This window comes from Balaenoptera acutorostrata, chromosome 18, assembly GCF_949987535.1.
Source record: "Balaenoptera acutorostrata chromosome 18, mBalAcu1.1, whole genome shotgun sequence".
NCBI classification, from domain to species: domain Eukaryota; kingdom Metazoa; phylum Chordata; class Mammalia; order Artiodactyla; family Balaenopteridae; genus Balaenoptera; species Balaenoptera acutorostrata.
In genome coordinates, this window is record NC_080081.1 from 29,481,245 (window position 1) to 29,500,082 (window position 18,838).

Sequence of the window (18,838 nt, forward strand, 5' to 3'; positions counted from 1 at the left end):
TATTTGTTTAAGCCTATTTCTGGAATTTATTTTGTTTAATTACTCTATATGTTTACCTTTATACCAGTACTGTACTGTCTTCATTACAGTGGTTTTGAAATAGGTCATATGTTTTTTTTTGTTTTTTTTGTTTTTTTTTTTTAAATTTAATTTTGTTTATTTATTTATGGCTGTGTTGGGTCTTCGTTTCTGTGCGAGGGCTTTCTCTAGTTGTGGCAAGCGGGGGCCACTCTTCATCGCGGTGCACGGGCCTCTCACTATCGCGGCCTCTCTTGTTGCGGAGCACAGGCTCCAGATGCGCAGGCTCAGCAATTGTGGCTCACGGGCCTAGTCGCTCCACGGCATGTGGGATCTTCCCAGACCAGGGCTCGAACCCGTGTCCCCTGCATTGATAGGCAGATTCTCAACCACTGCGCCACCAGGGAAGCCCAGGTCATATGTTTTTAACTGTGGTCTTTTAAAAAAAAATTGCTGTAGTTAATTTAGGTTCTTTACGTTTCTATATATAAATTTTAGAATCAACTTGTAAATTTCCATTTTTAAAAAGCCTCTGGAATTTTTATTGGGAGTGCACTGAATATAGGTTTGGGGAAGAATTGCCATTTTAATGATATGGAATCTTCTCATTGATGAACATGGTCTCTCTCTCCATTTATTTGTCTTCTTTAATTTCTCTCAGCAACATTATTTTGGTTTTCAGTGAACAGAGATTGTACATAGTTTTATTAAATTTAACTAATAATTATATATTTTCGATGTTATTGTGAATGCTATTATTTAAAAATTTTGTTTTAATTTTGAGATTGTAATGTGCATGCAGTTGTAGGAAATAATACAGAGAGATCCTGTGTACCCTTTACCCATTTTCTCCCATTGGTAAGGTATAGCGTAACTATAGTAAATATCACTACTAGGAAATCAACATTGATACAGCCTACAGATCTTATTTAGATTTCACCAGTTTTACATGCACTCATTTGTTTGTGTGTATTTAGTTTTATGCAGTTTTATCATGTGTGGGTCTTTGTGACCATTACTACAGTGAAGGCGTAGAACAGTTCCATCAGAAGGATCCACTGCACTACTTTTATATAAAGGAACACATCTCCAAACCTCACCCTCTCCCTAGCCTCTGAGAACCACAAATCTGTTCTCCATCTCTGTAATTTGTCATTTCAGGAATGTTATATAAAGGGACTCATGCAGTATGTAACCTTTTGGGATTGGCTCTTTTCCACTTAGCATAATTTCCTTGAGATACATCCAAGTTGTTGCGTATACCAAGTTGGCACCTTTTATTGCTGAGTAAGCATTCCATGGCATGGATATACCACAGTTTGCTTAACTCTTTGTTCATTACATGACATCTGAGTTGTTTCCAGTTTTGATTATTTTGAATAAAGCTTCTATGAACGTTCATGTGCTGCTGATGCATGAACATAAGTTTTCATTTCTCTGGTATAAATGCCTAAGAGTGCAATTGCTGGATTATACTGTAAGTACATGTTTAATTTTCTAAGAAAAAGCTGTACTTTTTCTAGTCTCTGTATCATTTTACATTCCCATCAGCAATGTATGAGAGATCCAGTTTCTCCACATCTTCACCAGTATTTGTTGGTGTCACTATTTTTTACTCTAGCCTTTCTGATAGGTGTGTACTAATCTCATTTTATTTTAATTTGTATTTCCCTAATGGCTCATGATATTGAACTTTTTTTCATGTGCTTATCTGCCTTCTGTATATCTTCTTCAGTGACATGTCTGTTCATGTCTTTTGCCCATTTTCTAATTGGGCTGCTTGCTTGTTTGTTTTCTACTCTCTGAATTTTGAGAATTCTTTATATATGCTGGATGCTAAGTCATTTGTCAGATACGTGGTTTGCAAACATTTTCTCCCAGTCTGTAACTTTACTGCTACTAGTGTTAAAACTACATATTTTAATTGTTTACTCCTAGAATATAGATATATTATTCATTTTTATAGATTTATTTGGTACCCTGTGACTTTGCTAAATCCACACATTATTACTTGTGACTTTTTTTTTGCAGACTTAAGATTCTTTTTTATGTCTCCTACAAATAAACACATTTGATTTCTAGGAGATAATTTTTTCTTTCTAACTATACCTTTTATTTCTTTTTCTTGGGTTACTGCACTGGATAGCATATCTAGCACAATGTTGAGTCTGATTGCTGCGAGTAGATATCTTTCCCTTGTTTGCAATCTAAGGTGAAGGCATTCAATCTTTTACTGTGTTAGCTGTGTGTTTTTCATACGTACGCTTAATCCAGTTTTGGAATTCTCTTCTGTTCCTAATTTACTTAGGCTTTTGTCATGAATGGGTATTTGATTTTTGTCAAATGCTTCTTCCATGTTTATTTGCAGTGTCTTATTTTTTTTTTCTCTTACTTTTGTTGGTGTGGATTTTGGATTGCTTTTCCAGTGTTGTACATCCTTATTTTTGAGTTGATCATGATGTATCATCTTTTTAAGAGTATATGTTGGATTTGAATTATTAATATTTGTTTGTTTTTAATATCTCTGGAAGACATATTTACATGTTATATGTCAGTTAACTTTAGCATACTTTGATTTAACAAGAAGTACTCTATTTTTTTCCTAATTATTTATGGAAGAAGGGTAGAATTTTGAGACTAAGTGTTCTTGGTACTCAAAGTGTCATTTTATTTATCTTGGATACTTCTTGGACATACTCTAATTGTTGGAATTTGCATTTGTAGACTATCTTAAACTAGTTCTGTATATTTATGATGTAAATGTTGATCTCAAAAATGTGGTTGGAGTCTGATGAGTAAAATGCTGGACCAAAATAGAAATTGAGTATTTAGTTGTTTTTTATTTGTTTGTTTGTTTGGCTGCATTGGGTCTTCATTGCTGTGCACGGGCTTTTTCTAGCTGCGGCGAGTGGGGGCTACTCTTCTTTGCAGTGTACAGCTTCTCATTGCGGTGGCTTCTCTTGTTGTGGAGCACAGGCCCTAGGCGTGTGGGCTTCCGTAGTTGCAGCACGCGGGCCCTAGAGTACTTGGGCTTCAGTAGTTGTGGCGCACGGGCTTAATTGCTCCGCAGCATGTGGGATCTTCCAGGACCAGGGATTGAACCCGTGTCCCCTGCCTTGGCAGGCGGATTCTTAACCACTGCACCACCAGGGAAGTCCCGAGCATTGAGTTTTAACACTTAAAGTACCAAACATGTGATTTGTGGTACTGATTAAGACAGATAGCTAAGAGAGAGCTTTCAGAAAGCATATGCCCATAATCTGTAGTTTTCTTAACATTACCATTATTTGAATGAGAATGAAATTAGAATTGACTAAAGTTAAGGGTTTCGGTTTTTTTTTTTTTTCTTTTTTAGTCCTAATTTCTGCTTAAGGCCCTATATCTACTTTTGAAAGAAATCAAAATGTAATTCAACATTTGTAGTAGGCCTTTGAGACTCTGCAGTACATCTGGTGTCCCTTAGAAAAGCAACAAATGAATATCCTTTGAATCCAGCAGTTAAGCTTTGTTGGCTCTTTTCCTATTGTGGGGTAAAAGGTAGTCCTGATGAGTTCTTTGCTGGTGTCTTTCCAGCCCTTATCAGGTTGGTTATCGCTGTGTCACCTATGTGACTTCTACAAATCATCTAGCCTGTCTAATATTTAATTTTTTTAAAAAAATGAGAATTGATGATGATGGAAAGGAATATAAAATTGAAATATTATATCCTGTATTTCAGTCTGAAAACTTGGAGAATACAGTAATCATACCAGATATCAAACTACATAGCAATCCTTCGGCGTTTAATATTTATTGCAATGTACGCCATTGCGTTCTGGAATGGCAGAAAAAGGAAACGTCGTTGGCAGCTGCATCTAAGAACTCTGTGCAGAGTGGAGAATCAGATAGTGATGAAGAGGAGGAATCCAAAGAGCCCCCTATCAAGCTTCCAAAGGTAAGTCACTAAGATCCACTTAGATGCATAACCTACAGGTGTTTGGGCTTTAATACATATGTTTGCATCGCTAAAATGCCTTGCTTTTAATAAAATCGCACACTGAAAATAACAGAGCCTATGGGTAAAAATAGGTTTGAGCTAGATCAGGAAAACTTTATGCAACTTTATAATTGGAGTGCTAACAAAGTCAATAAGTGGTACCTCAGTGGGGAGTACTTGGAAAGCCCAGGCAGGGAGCTCAGTGGCTTGGAGTGTGTTACAGGGGCTGTTAAAAATGTACAAAAGCAGTAGAGGGGAAATGGTGGCTTGCGGGCACTGAGCCATTGCAGATGGAAGTGGAACTCTGAGCCAGTGAGCTGCTGTTAAGGTGGGCACAAGAGGAAGTGCAAATTAGTACAAGCCAAGAGCCACGAAAAGCTGGGGGCACACCCCTCCCTCTGGGTACAGGTATACCTTTTAATTTTTCTTGAAATAGAGCTACAAATGCTCCTGGTTGTGCAGCAGCTGAGCTGAGAGCTTTTGCCTTTTCTGCCTAAGGTTAATTGTACTCTTGCTATCCTGGCTCCCTTTGCCTAGGAATAAAATTACATATGAACCAGTAAAACTTCTGCATTGTTCTGATATCACTCCCATATTTACCAGAGGCATATAATCTAATTGGTGTTACAGAAACATGTATTGAAGTAGAACAAACTGTTCTTAAGGTACTCTCTTCTATCTAAGCATTAGTATATTTCAAGACTATAATGTTACTTTATATATGTATTTTTCTAGATAGTATGTGTAGTTAGTATTTCTAAGAAAAGAATGGGTAAAAATATAAACATTTAAAAATGGTACCTTTATCATAAATGATTTATGCATTTGTTTTTTTCTAAATACAGACATTTTGAAATGATTTCCTTTATCATAGATGATTCGTGTATATTGTCTTTTTACTAAATGGATACCTTAAAATTGTGCCTTGAAAACTTCTTTATATGCATACATAATATATCATGTAAATACTTAGTTTACTACTTGGAAATAGCAGCCAGATAGAGGCTGTGTTCCCGATCTATTTTGTACATTTCATGGTGGCTCTTCATAAGTTCACCACTGTCCTTTATCATTCCTGTGAGGTTCTGCTCACCTTATTCTCAGCAGTTGACTTGCTTCCTGTTTCATAGAGTGGTAGAGGTTTTGTGAAGTTCCTCAGCCTCTTAATCAGCCACCTTCAAATGTCCTTATCTCCTCTTGGGACCCTTTTCCCCTTGGTCGTTTTCTCTCCAGTGTCCTTAACTGTACCTTCTCTACTAGCTTCTTTCTTCAACTTAAAACAAACAGGTCCATCTTTTCCATATAAGTCTCTCCAGGTAAAGAGCATGGTCTCTAATGCTGATTTCTTTTGCTTAATTAGGGGAGGTTGAGGAAAAATACGTTGTTAAGTTAGGATATGGGGATATGAAGGAATCAAGTATACTTTTGTTACAAGAATTCCATTCTGTGTGTGGGTGAGTCCCACTGTACTATAGTAATCACTCAGCTTAGATTCAACATTAGGAAGGAAAATAAAGACCCAGAGAAACCTTTCACACAGGTATGCAGATTTTGAACAATAAACTATAGTCAATGTAAAAGATACTGCACAATCAAGAACAACTGATTCTTAGGCTGTTTTAAAACATCAGGATGAATGAGTATTAAAGAAATAAAATATCAGGCATTCTTAAGACAGTGAATTTTTAGCATGATTAACAGAGTTAAAAGATGCAGAGTCAAAAAGGGATCTTTAAAAGAAAAGTAGAAGAAAAGCAAATAGCTCAAGTAATTAATATTGAGTTTTCCATCAAGTACTGACCTGTCAGGAAACAGGGTATAGTGATGAATATGGGAAGTAGAGTCAAACTGCCTGAGTTCAAACACTTGCCATTAAAAATACTGGCTGTGTGATGCTGCGAAAGTTGTTTGACCTCTCTCTGCCTCAGTTTTGTCATCTATGAAATGGGGATAATGCCTATCTCGTAGGTAGTAGTGAGGATTCAAAGAGTTAATAAATGCACCGTGTGCTCAATAAATGATAGCTGTAGTTGTAAGTATCAGGTGCAAACAGGAAAATGTGTAGGTCCGAATGAATTTCATTAGTTTTCAGGGAACTCATCAATTTATTAAGAAATACTTCATATCCAAGGAAATGAAACCTCTAGACAATCAGTGAGATCAGAGGTTCACATGCCTTTATGCAGAGGTAGTCAGAATGCCATGGGTGGGGGCAGGGCAGGGAGTGAAACTTTCAGGTCTTAGGCAGCAGTTTGCAGGGCACAAAAGAAGAGATGAAGTCTTTAGGGTTTGGGGTGATGGAAGCGTGAGGGCAGGTGAGAAATGTTGACTTTTTCTTTTCCTTTTGACCATTTCTGTGCCTCTGCTCCAGATGCTCTTTCATGTCAGTTCCTCCCTTTTCTTTGTTGTTTCTCTCTTGCTCCTCCTGAATGTGTGGCTGTCACTTTCCTTTTTCTTGCGGATGTTTCTTTCTCTCCTGCTTCTTTTTTCTTTCACATAATGAAGACAGTTTTTAATTTGTTGTCAAGGTATCATTTTGATACAATTCTGTGTTTTCCCTTCTTGACTTTTAAGTTAGTTAAATTGTTTTTGACTCTGATGTAGACCTTGCTTGTCAGATTTTTTTGCTTTTTGTTTTTTGCAGGTCAGTAATCATTTAAAATAGTACTTTCTTACCCCCATCCGCTTAAAAGTATACCTTTCTTACCAAAAACAGTTTTTACCCAGCTCAAACTGCCTTTCACTATCTGATTTCCAGATCTTCTAAAGCGCTCCAAATTTCATAGCTACATAATTTTTTAATAGTAATATTTAGGATTCATACTTCCCATCCAAACTTATTTGAGGCTAGTCATACCTCATATTTTGTTAAAAGATGTGGATGTACACAGATTCATTTATATACTTCTTAATTCAGTAAATTCAGTTTATAGCAGGCATTCTGTTAGGCCCTGAGAACAAAATGATGAGACACGATCCCCACCCTAAAGAAAGTTATGTCTAGCAGGCATGTCCAGTGCCCTAAGGATTGATAGGGGTGTGCAAGGTATAGTGGAGCCCGGTGGAGTAAGAATGCAGCACTGACTGAAGATGCACCTGCAGGCAGGGAGAATGGCATCGTTACAAAAGCACAAGCGGTCAGCTTTGGCTAGAGTGGACTGGCTGAATAGGGCAAGAGTAGAGAACAGAATCATGGGCCTTAAGTGTCATGCAACCATTTTCAGATTCTGTCTTGTAAATTGGAAATAAGAAAGATTTTAAGCAAAATACTACGATCAGACTTGTATTTTTTTAAAGTTACTTGGGTGCTGGAAAGGCAGATCCACTAGAGGGTGGGGAGACTAGAGCAGAGGGACCAGTGAGGGAGTTATTGCAGTCGTCTGAAGTGTTCATGGGGGATGCGACTAGGGTAGTAGCAGTGTTTGGCATAAAAGAAATATTAAGGAAGTAGAATTGTCAGGAATTGTTAATTAGTTGGTTATGAAGGCTGAAAGAGAAGGTAGAATGTAAACATATTTCTGAAGTTTCTAGGTGGTGATGCCATTTACTTAAAGAGGAAGAACTGGAGGAGAAATAATGCTTTGTTGGAACGATGATTAAGTTTAGTTCTGGACGTACTGAGTGTGAAGTAGCTGTGAGATATCCGGTGCTCACTATGTAAGATTGAAGTTCAAAAGAAAGGTCCCAGCTAGGCATACAGTTTTGGGAGTTAGTGTGGTGACAGAAGTTGACACAAAATTCTGTTAGAGATGGAACAGTAGGTGGGATCAAGAACATTGTTTAAAAACTAAATTAGCTTTGAAAAGTTGTAAGAGCACTTTTTCCTCTGGGTGTGAAGAGAAGGGAAGAAGGTGGTAGAAGTCGTAGATAAATTTGTGTGTTAGAGGCTAGGGGGTTAGACATTTCACACCTGGATCTTCTGAGGAGCAGAATTCTTCTCCTCTTCCCCCACACCTCCTCCTCTGCTGCGTCTGTTGCTGTTGCCTCTTCTTCCTCCCTTCTCTCACTCCTCTCTAGATTTTTATTTTTTATTATTTGTAAATGATGTCTCTACCAAATGTTTACTTTAGAGAAGAAAATTTTAAAGACAGTATACTTCACTCTGTAGTAATATGTAAATCTACTTTTGGTTTCCTTTTGCGCTTGTTCAAATGTTTTCTGTAAGTCTTAGAACTGATTCTAGGACTTTTTAATAGAAGATATAATTTCTAATGGCAAAGAGTTTATTAATATTAAATCTAAATATGATGTATCTAAACGCTTATGTTATTGTTTGTTAGTGAAATAATAATGCCACCTTTGGAAATACGTGATTCGAGGAGAGAAAAATAAAACCTCAAAAGACTCTTTTTTTCTTTTTTTTGGCCAAATATGTTTTTGCCTCACTTTTCTCAACAGTGACATTGGACTGGCTGTACCAGTTAATTATTTGGGTTTTGTGTTCCTTCAAGTATAACAGAGAGCTTTCAGGATTTAATTGTTTGAAAGCAACAATAAAGATAATATTCAGTAAATTTACAAAAGACTATTTTCTGAAGAGAAGTGGAAGACCGTGGTTTTGGTGGTTAGTTATAGTTTATCGTGGAACGTATTGAGTGCTTAGTGTGTTATCTTATTATAATGAACTATTCTATTTAGCAGTCAAACTTATTAATCATTTATTTTGCTGTTTATAAAGGCAGTGCATAATCAATGTAGATAATTTGAAAAAAGGGAGAACATTTTTATAAAGAGGAAAAGAAAATTTTACATTAGAAGTTATTTCTAAAATCCTGTTAACCAAAAATACCCACTGTAAACATTTTTGTATATGCACATTAAAAATATATTTATTTCTGCACAAATGAAATCATATTGTATTTGCAGTACTATATATTTTTTTGTCCTTGTACTCTTCCTTCCTAATATTGAGGGAGGAGAACATACAGTGTGTTCTCAGTGACTATAAGACAGGCTTCAAAGTGTAAAGTGCAGGGCTTCCCCGGTGGCTCAGTGGTTGAGAATCTGCCTGCCAATGCAGGGGACACGGGTTCGAGCCCTGGTCTGGGAAGATCCCACATGCCGCGGAGCAACTGGGCCCGTGAGCCACAATTACTGAGCCTGTGCGTCTGGAGCCTGTGCTCCGCAACGGGAGAGGCCGCGACAGTGAGAGGCCCGCGCACCGCGATGAAGAGTGGCCCTCGCTCGCCGCAACTAGAGAAAGCCCTCTCACAGAAATGAAGACCCAACACAGCCATAAAAAAAAAAAAAAAAAAAAAAAAAAGTGTAAAGTGCAATTTCAAAGTTTGTACATATAGTAAAATACTCTCAGCCAAACCTCAGAAAAAAGTCTTAATTCACAACATGTTGTGCTCCTTTGCTCAATGATTCAAAGCTAAATATGATTGGAAAACTTGAGGTTGATTTTTATTTTGTTGTATATTGAATACATATCACAGTTCTGGAAATGAATGTTTTCTCTCTTATTAAAAAAAAAAATCCACACCGAACTAAGATACAGATGATAAGTGAGAATCACAGTGGTTAACCTAGACAGATGGGTAATTCCTTGTCTTGATCGTTTTGACTAACGTTTTATGAGTGTTTTTCACGAAAGCCATCTAGTGCTCTGCTCCTGGGCGGCCCACCTGAGTTACCTGTTGTCATACATTTGTTATTATACCTTAAACTTATTAGCGAGACAGCTTGGGAATATGTTCAGTAAGTAGCCTTACTGTTTTTGGAAAGGTTCAATACTTTCTCTGTTGCTATAGGAATCTACTTATAAAAAGAAACCCTAGCCAAAAATGTCATCCGTGAAGAATTCTTTGAATTATGAAAAGTCATATGATTGGTAGTGGTAGAGTAAGCAATCTTCAAGACTGATGGATAGAGTAGTCTCCTACTGGCCTGAGAATAGAGCCCTACTTTTGTATTGTACTCAGGAGATCTTTGACTTCAGATTTGTTTCCTGTACGGACATAAACAGATGGAAATCTTGGACAGCATGTTTTTATTTTCTAGTCTGTTTCAGGAAAATAAACTATATGAAATGGCAAGTTTTCATTTCCATTTAATTAATTGAAACTCTATACAAGCACCTCTGTAATCTTAGCTATAATCAGGTATTCTAGGATTTTAGATAACTTCTCTGAAGACAATCCTATTAGTTATTTTGACTTCTCAGTCATATCTGTATTCTTCAGAAACCTTGCAGATGGTAGTCAGAACTGCAACTGACTTGCCCGCAATTGATGTAACCCTTGTCGGACAAGTTGCAGTGGTTTTTAGCACACAGCTGAGAGAGTAAATAAATATTTGTTGTCTGCCTATCATGTGCAGGCAGTGGGATAGTCATGGGAGATATTAGTTAAGACATACTCTGTGTCCACAAGGAGATCCCAGTTTAGTTGGGAAAATGGAAACAAAAATAGTCAGTTACACTATAACATAATAAGTGCTATAAAAGATGTCTGGACTGGGTAAGCATTATATATAAGATTCATTTACTCTGTTAGATTATAAACTCTTAGAGAACAAGGTCTAGTATAATATATCTCGTATCTCCTGTAGCAAGTTGTACAAAGTAAGTACTTAAAATGTTTATGTAATATATGAATTAATGTACAGATCTCAGCCGAGAGAATATCTTCTGTTTCGTTCAATAGAATTAATAATGCTTTGATGCATTTCTACTAATTAATCTAGTTTTAACTTCTTCTGTTACTTACTTCTTCTCCAAATAATTTAACACTTCTTGAGAAGATCTTACACATTTCCTTTTTAAAAGGTTGGCATTGACTGAGAAATGGAATTGCATTGTCTATTGTTCTGTCAGCCCTCTGAAGGTATTTCCTTATACGAGTTCATCACATTTGCTGTCTCAGTCTTTAGTTACAGATTTATCTATCTTTTGCTAGATACTGAGTTATATTTTTCTTGGTCCTGATGAGGAATAAGATAATTAAAGTAAAAATAGCCATGATATTTTAGCTAGGCAGTCTTTAATTCTTTTTGTGATAAATCCTACAAGAATAAGGGACACCGTCTACAAATAATAATATGGTGATTGTGCCATATAGGAAAGGCTAAGATGAAAAGTGCCTTTTTTAATCTTTTCACCATATGCACTATATTGCCTTCTTTTCTGGTATAGGTAATAATTAACGTAACAGAAGAGGGCCAGTTTTGACTCGAGAACAGCCAAATGAACTTTGTAAATTAATAGTTTATTTTTTTCTGAGTGAATGCAGTCTAGTACCTAGTTCACTGTTAAACCATTTTCATGGTGTTTTATTATGGCTTCATTATCCTGAAACTACTTTTTAAGTAGTGCCACTGTTTTTTAACCTTCTGTGTTACGAGACGATTTTCTAAATCTTGAAATTAAACACACTGGGTTTTATTCTTTTTTATGTGATGACTTTTTTGCCTTTAAAATATTGTACCATTACTCATTTGCTGTGGAAGTAAGCTGTACCGATTTTACTGCCTGAGAAGTGTTATTAGCTCACATGCTATAAAGTATAATTTTTTTTTTTTCATCTTAAATAGATCATTGAGGTTGGACTCTGTGAAGTTTTTGAATTGATCAAGGAGACGCGATTTTCTCATCCATCCCTGTGCCTCAGGAGTCTCCAAGCCCTGCTTAACGTGCTTCAAGGTCAGCAGCCAGAAGGCCTCCAGTCAGAGCCACCCGAGGTCCTAGGTAAGAACTTAGGCACATTGAATGAAGCCTTTAAATGTAAAGAGCTTCTCTTATGGAGCACATACAGCAGCCTGTAACTCAGTCTTTGTTTATGATGCTGAAACAGCAGGCGTATAAATTTTAAGTTACTTTGCTGTGTTCCCCTGGTGTTATGATTTAAGAGTTATAGGTCATGCACAGTCATTTCCTGATTATTATGATGGGGAAAAGCAAAATATAAATTCTTGGAACCCAGAAAAAATCCTCAAGCCTTATAGTCACTATGAACTTAAATCATTCTTAATAAACCTTTGGCCAAAATAGCTAACATCGACTTTGTCTAACTTTACGTGTTACTTTGGAGAGTTAAAAAAGTAGGAAAAGAGGGAACAAATACTACCAACCCAAAACAACACAATTAGTTTCTAAACAGAGAGGACATTTCTTTTGTGTTCATGATAAATAAAAATTTATTTTTGTTAAAGATAAAGCTTTTGAATTAGTAGCAACTTCCATTGAGTAAAAATGTTTGCTTTTTGTAAAGTGCATTTGAATTTTATGAATGCCTGCCTTTCATGCCCGTGACCTAGGCTCAACACATAATCCTGTAAGCAGGATGGGGACTCTTAAGGAAGAGAAGTAGAGATGGAAGCTTAGTTTTGAAGGCTAATTGCTTTTCTCTGATGCTAACTGTGGGCCTTCAAAGAGTCTAGTTTTCTAAATCTCAAGCATTAGCTTGTTTCAGTCATATATGTGGGTCCTAAGTGTGGAGTATCCGATTCAGTAGATTTGGGATGGGACCTGAGAATTTGCATTTGGAGTAAGTTTCTGGGTAATGCTGATGCTCATGCTGCTGGTCTGGGGACCACACTGCCGGTCTGGATTAGAGTTTGGTCCTTTTTCTCTACTTGGCTATTTAGATTATGTTAGACCCTCATGTGAGAACCTAATTACATGGTTTTAATTTGCATGTCAGATTGTTATTTTTTTGGTCATGTATTGTGATTAGTTTTTGTGTTCCATTTGTTTTGTTACTGCTTTGTTTTAGTCGGTGGGGGGAGAACTGGCCATGAAAATAAGCTGAGGATTTTTAAAAACAACAACAGCCCCCCAATCCACCATGGTATGAAATGCTACTACCAAATAAAGCTGCATATGTTAAGAAGCAGGCACCTTGTTTATTGTCACTGTAGCACCAGTGATCGTATTGCTATTATGATGTACTACTTGACTTCATGGCATTTTATTGAAGATTTAATTAAATTAATTAATTTTATTTAAGAATATTTTGCTAGTTAACCTTAGCTCTGGTTTGTAAATTAGCAAATAATTGAAGTATTTAAAATATCCACTAAAACAGTATATCCTATATCTTACTTTGAACAACATGCTAATCCTCGCTTTCCTTCTAGATCTTCTGCCATTTTGTTGTCTTCTATCATTTGTTGTATACTTTCTCTTATATTCAGTTTATACATAAATACTCCCTCTCCTTTATTCTTTTCAAAATAGATCTTCTCAATACTGGGTTTTAAAATTATAATATGTGCTTTAGCTTAATCGTCTTCTTTCTGTCAAAACTTAGGTCTCCTGATTAATTTGTTTTTATTTTCTTACTAACAGTTTCAAATGCTGCTATACTGTCTTTGGTCTCTCTTCCATCCTTCCAATGCTTACTTTTCTGATCTCTTCACTGCTTTGACTTATTTTTCTGTTCAGGCATTTATCAACACTTCATACTTTTTATTTTGTTTAATTGGCACAAAGGTGTAAGTAGTAATTTGGTTCTTTAAATCAAAATTTGTATTGAAATCTGTCTCTTTTTTCCTTTGATTTAATATCATAATTACATTAGTTACACTTTTTCCACATTTTTTTTTTTCATGTTACTCATGAAAATATATGTATATTTGTATCTCTTTTATTGTTGGGATAGCTTGATGATTATTATGCATCAGACTTCTCTTTGCAGATGGATTTGATTTACAGATTGTCCAGTTTTTAAAAAAAATCCTTCCCTTATATCTATCTTTCTGTTCAGTTTAAGGTTAGAATATATGTTCTCAATTATTCACTTAAATGTAATAGCGCCTTCTATGTTCTGTGCTAAGAGTGTATAATACAGGGGTGATCAATATGAACATTATTGCTGTTATTATGGAATTTAGCATCAGACAGTTGGACACAGGTATGATTACAAATGTGAATAAATAGCATGGGGGAAAGAGGGAGTTCTGGGGTTTATAACAGGCTTCCCTGAAGATGTGACATATGAGATTTGAAGGATGAGTAAGAAGGAGTTAACTAAGTTTCCAGGCAGAAAGGAGAGCATGCAGTAAGGCTTTGAGGTAGGAAGGAGAATGACTGGAAAAAGGCTGTATGACTAGAGTGTGGAGAGTGAGGGGATGGAAACGGCAGGGAGTAGATCATGTGGAGCTTGATAGGCCAGTTCAAGGGGGATGGTCATTGTTCTAGGAGAAATTGAACATCACTGTCTCCTTATGGTTTTTAAAAAATTCTTTATAGTCTTACACTGTTTTCTTTAATTTGAATCTAACCTTTTTGATGGCAGGGACATTCTTTGTCTTTGTCAATGTACTACCCCAACCTAGACTAGTTCCTGATGTACAGGAAGAATTCAGGAAATATTGGCTGAATAATTATAAGATGAATGGGCAGAAGGATAATGATAGAGGAGGGATGGACAAAGAAGAAAGATAGATGAAAGGGTAGAGGGAAGGTTAGATGGCATAAAGGAAAGACTGAAGGATATAGAGAGAAGTGCAGAAGGGAGGGAGAAAGGAAAGAAGGAAGAGGAGCAGGAGGGAATTAAAGGAGTGAGTGGATTTTAAATAGAAAACCAGATTTTTGGTTTAAAAGTTCTCTTTGGCTATAAGGGTGCAAAAGTGTATGATAGGAGCTAATTTATGAACACTTTTTAGTAGTCTAATTAAGAGATGGTGATAGATAGCATGGATTGGGGAGATGCTGATGAGATGCAAAAAAGTGGAGGAATTAATTAGGAAGTAAAATTGACAGGACTTAATTAGGGATTAGATATGGAAGATGGGGACTAGATAGAGGAAGCCTAGGTTTCTGTGAGCTAACAAATAAAACACAGACGGCCTTTTAGTTTGCAGAGAATTACGGTACATCAATTCTCTCTCTTGCTTTCCTCCTTCCTTCCCCTTTCCCTCTCTCTCTTTCCACCTTTATCAATTTTTCTGTTTCTCTCTTTTTCTGACTCTGTTTTTTTCTTTCTCTCTGTGTCTCCGAGTATGCACTTCTAAAGGATTTTCAAATCCTCCTTCCCTTCTACATTAAGAAATACCCAGAAGTTTATTGATTTAATCTTGAGTGGAGTTTTGTGTGGAGACCTCTGATGGCCATAGAACATTCTTGTGTTATTTTTCCATCTTTGCCTCTATTTGGCTTTATGATTTAGGGAAAATCTCTTAACCTCCCCGTGTCTCAATTTCATTATCCATGAAAAGGGGATATCTGTCCTATTGACTTGCAGGTTTTTTCTAGAGTATAAAATGAATTACAAGTGTGAACTGCTGTTATGTTCGTGATAAAGCCAATTTTATATTAAACAAATTATTGCATATGTTTTGTGTATTCTGTTGTTGTTTTGCAAATGAATACATAATTTTCTGGACACAACATTTTAAGATGCCCGTATTTTTCCCAATCTAAACGGTAAAAATAAGTGCAATGAGTAGTCTGTTACTACTTGATAGGCTTCTTGAATACTGTGAGTGCCTCAAAGCAAGTTTCTTTTAAATGATCTTGGATAGATTCCATTTTTTCATTTACAAAAGTAAGGAGTTCACTAAATATTCTCCAAGGTCGTTTTTATATAAATATTCTAACTTTTGGGGGGAAAGGGTAACTAGAAAGGAACTAATGCAAAGTAAGTGTTGTAACTGCCTTAAATATTTTTTTATAATGAGGCAAGGTATAAACAGACAGACAGATACCATATAATGTTCTGTATGTTAAATGAATATAATTGAGTTCTATTTTATCCACAGAGTCTCTCTTCCAGCTCCTTTTGGAAATCACTGTTCGAAGTACTGGAATGAATGACAGCACAGGACAGTCTCTGACAGCACTTTCCTGTGCTTGTCTCTTTAGTCTGGTGGCTTCTTGGGGAGAAACAGGAAGGACACTTCAGGCCATCTCTGCTATCCTCACCAACAATGGCAGCCATGCTTGCCAAACTATTCAGGTATTTCATATCTCTAGCTGCTTAGAAATTGATAGGATGCCAAGTTGCAATTTCACCTCAGTTTCTGTCAAAGCAGTGTCTGCTTTTTCTCACTCATTATAGTGGTTTGATCTGTTCAGGGTTGATATATAAATAATCTAAGCTATTTGAGCTAAGCTACGTGTGTTTAACTCTGTGACATTAAAGGTAATAAAGTGAAATTTGGCAAAAGCTTAAATCTTTAACCTGGTCTTTGTGTCAGCACTACAGCCTCCTTTTTCATTGCATTGTCTTGCTCTCTGCCTTCCCCCGCCTCCCATCTTGCCCTGAATTTTCAAGTATGGAATTCCTTCATAGTTTCTAAATATCTTTTCTGTATTGAAAGAAAAGGATATATCATTTTTACTGTATTTTTGATTGGTTGATTATAGTTTTTCATGAATTGATTTGTTTCTGAACTACTTCAGCTTCACCTATAGCATTTTGAACTTTTAATATGCAGTTGTGGAATAAGCTCCTCATCCTTGTTAGTAGTGGGAAATATAACCCTACTTATAGGCAAACTTGATTTAATTCTTTTGAACTGTTCTGGAAATTGAGTAAGAAGTTACAGTTTTAAGTCTCTGGTATGTGCTTTTCTCTGGGCCCTTGGATGACCTCCAGAACACATGGAAGGGATGCCTCAATCCCGTTATTAGCGGGCCAAAGATAGCAAAAGGGGGTAAATGGGCTATTTTCTGTGACTTACTCAGCGATTTTGAACTTCCCTTGTCAAATACGAGCAGTCTCCTTACTCTAGGTTTCTATTCTTATTCTTTTCCCTCTTTTTGTCCTGCCTGAAGTCCTCTTTTCCCTTTTTATGGTCCTTACTTATTTTGAAGTCCCTCTAATAAGTGATTTCCGAATTGTTCTGCAGCTGTGCTTTGAGGGCTCAGCAAAATTTTAGTTTAAATATATGCTTAAAATATACAAATACTTTCAAAATTTTAATAGAATAAACACAAACATTCAAATATCAATGCCAAATTTTAAAAGTATAGTGACCATAAACACATGTACCTATTAGAATACAGTGATTTATTTTTATGCAGATTTATTCCAGAGGCTATGACATGAGATCTAAACAGTGAGTTGAGACTAGCCAGTGCAGAGGGAGGAGGTGTTGGTACTGGTGGTGTGGAGAGAGAATGTTCTTGGTATCCATGTGCTAAAGCATGAAAATACGAGTAAGAGTGGAATACTGAAGGCTGGAAGGAGCTTAGTGTAGTTATAGTGTAGCGAGCTGTCATATAGCAGAGACAGCACTTGAACGCATATCTGTCTGACTACAATATTATGCTCAAGCACTAGGCTGCACAAAACTACTTGATCCCCTGAACCAACAGCCGAGGTTCTCTGTAGACCTGCCCTGTCGCTACATTCCCAACTCCAGGCCAAACGCCATATTAAAACCTGTTATCTTAACATGGCATATAGTGTTCTTCATGATTTGGCCCCATTCCACCTACCTACTTCATTTCACAAAACTCTCTTGGCCAGGCTATGACTGGGGGGAGAAAAGTCTGAAAATGTATAACTGTAACATCTCAAATTATTTTGGGATCCAAATGCATATTACTTATCTTGTCCCAAAAAGCTTAAGCTGAGAGTTTAAAGTAAGGTAGGGCTGGTAGTAGTACTGTAAGGTGCCTTATTGAAGGAGACTAAAATCCGTCCTGGAGGGATGAACCCCCTACTTCAGAGGCCTCCCGCAAACACAGTTCTGCTGTATCTGAACTCACAAACAGAAAGGACATAGAAAAAAGGCACCGTCATTGAGAGTTAGTAGAAAGAAATATAGCGGAATCAATCTTGCCAAGTCTATGTATATTGAAATTACTTGATATACAGTATAAAATATATGTGTATATATATTCAATATAGTTAAAGTATTATTATTAAGTATCAAAAGTATTATTAAGGAATAAGGATATAAAAAGTAATCAGATCAGAAAACGAACCAAATAGAACTCCTGGAAATGAAAAACCAGATACTTACAATTAGAAACTTAAAGGATGAGTTAACCAGTGGATAATACAATTGAAGATAGAAGCAGTGAACTGAAAGATAAAGAGGAAGAAATTATTCAGAATGCAGCACAGAGAGACAAAATATGAAAAATAAGAAACATGGATAGAGAATGAGAAAGTCTAAAGTATCAGTACAACCTGAGTTCCACAAGGCAGTAGTAGATTTGTGGAGAGGCAGTATTTGAAATAATGGCTAAGATTTTCCAGAATTGGTGAATGACTTGGAATCCTCAGTTTAAGGAAGTCTGGTTTATCAGAATAAATTCTCTAGGTCCTGCCACAGTGTTGGTGAGAGAAAATCAATAGGATAGGAAAAGGGGTATATCTGAGACTTCTGATTGTAGCACTGGGTTTTCTTAAAACTTTAATACCCTGTTAGAAAGCATGAGAGAAACAGAGCCATGTTGAAGACACTTTAGTTTCTGCTCTCCCCTCCATCCCTGCAGTTTACACTAAGATTATAATAAAGGATTTTTTTAAAGTATAAACTTTTAAGAATGGGACACATTTTTAGAAGATAAATATTGGGGAGAGCTTAAGCTTCTCAAGAGGCTAGTGCCCATAGAAAGTAAGTTGATTTTCACATAAAACTATAGATAGGATTTAGAATTGGAAGTAATAAATACCTGGAAAGTGGTGGTGAGGGGAAGAGCTAAAAATTGATTGGAAGTCTGTGTAATGAAAGCTCGAGAACCCCAGAGCCCTTCCTCTACGCTTCCCAGCCAGTCAGCTGTCCTTCTCTCATACCCCTAAGAGTTAGGTTTGCTGTCTAAAGAAATTGAGCCAGAGAGGCCGGAGGAAACCAGGCATAGTTGAGAGTGGAATTGAGGAGCCAGGCTGAAGATGGAGATTAAGTGAAAGTCTCCGTATTGATGATGAAATTTCTTAATCCTCA

At 36.5% G+C, this 18,838-nt stretch overlaps 1 protein-coding gene across 14 annotated transcripts in view; it reads left to right on the forward strand.

The window, feature by feature from the left end:
* MYCBP2 (MYC binding protein 2) overlaps nucleotides 1-18,838 on the forward strand; it is a 272,533-nt gene that overhangs the window by 32,473 nt on the left and 221,222 nt on the right. For all 14 annotated transcript variants that reach the window (XM_057532563.1, XM_057532564.1, XM_057532570.1 and 11 more), the window contains exons 3-5: nucleotides 3,737-3,952; nucleotides 11,528-11,681; nucleotides 15,698-15,894. In XM_057532563.1, coding sequence (XP_057388546.1) covers nucleotides 3,737-3,952; nucleotides 11,528-11,681; nucleotides 15,698-15,894 — 567 coding nt within the window. The remainder of the gene's footprint in view (nucleotides 1-3,736; nucleotides 3,953-11,527; nucleotides 11,682-15,697; nucleotides 15,895-18,838) is intronic.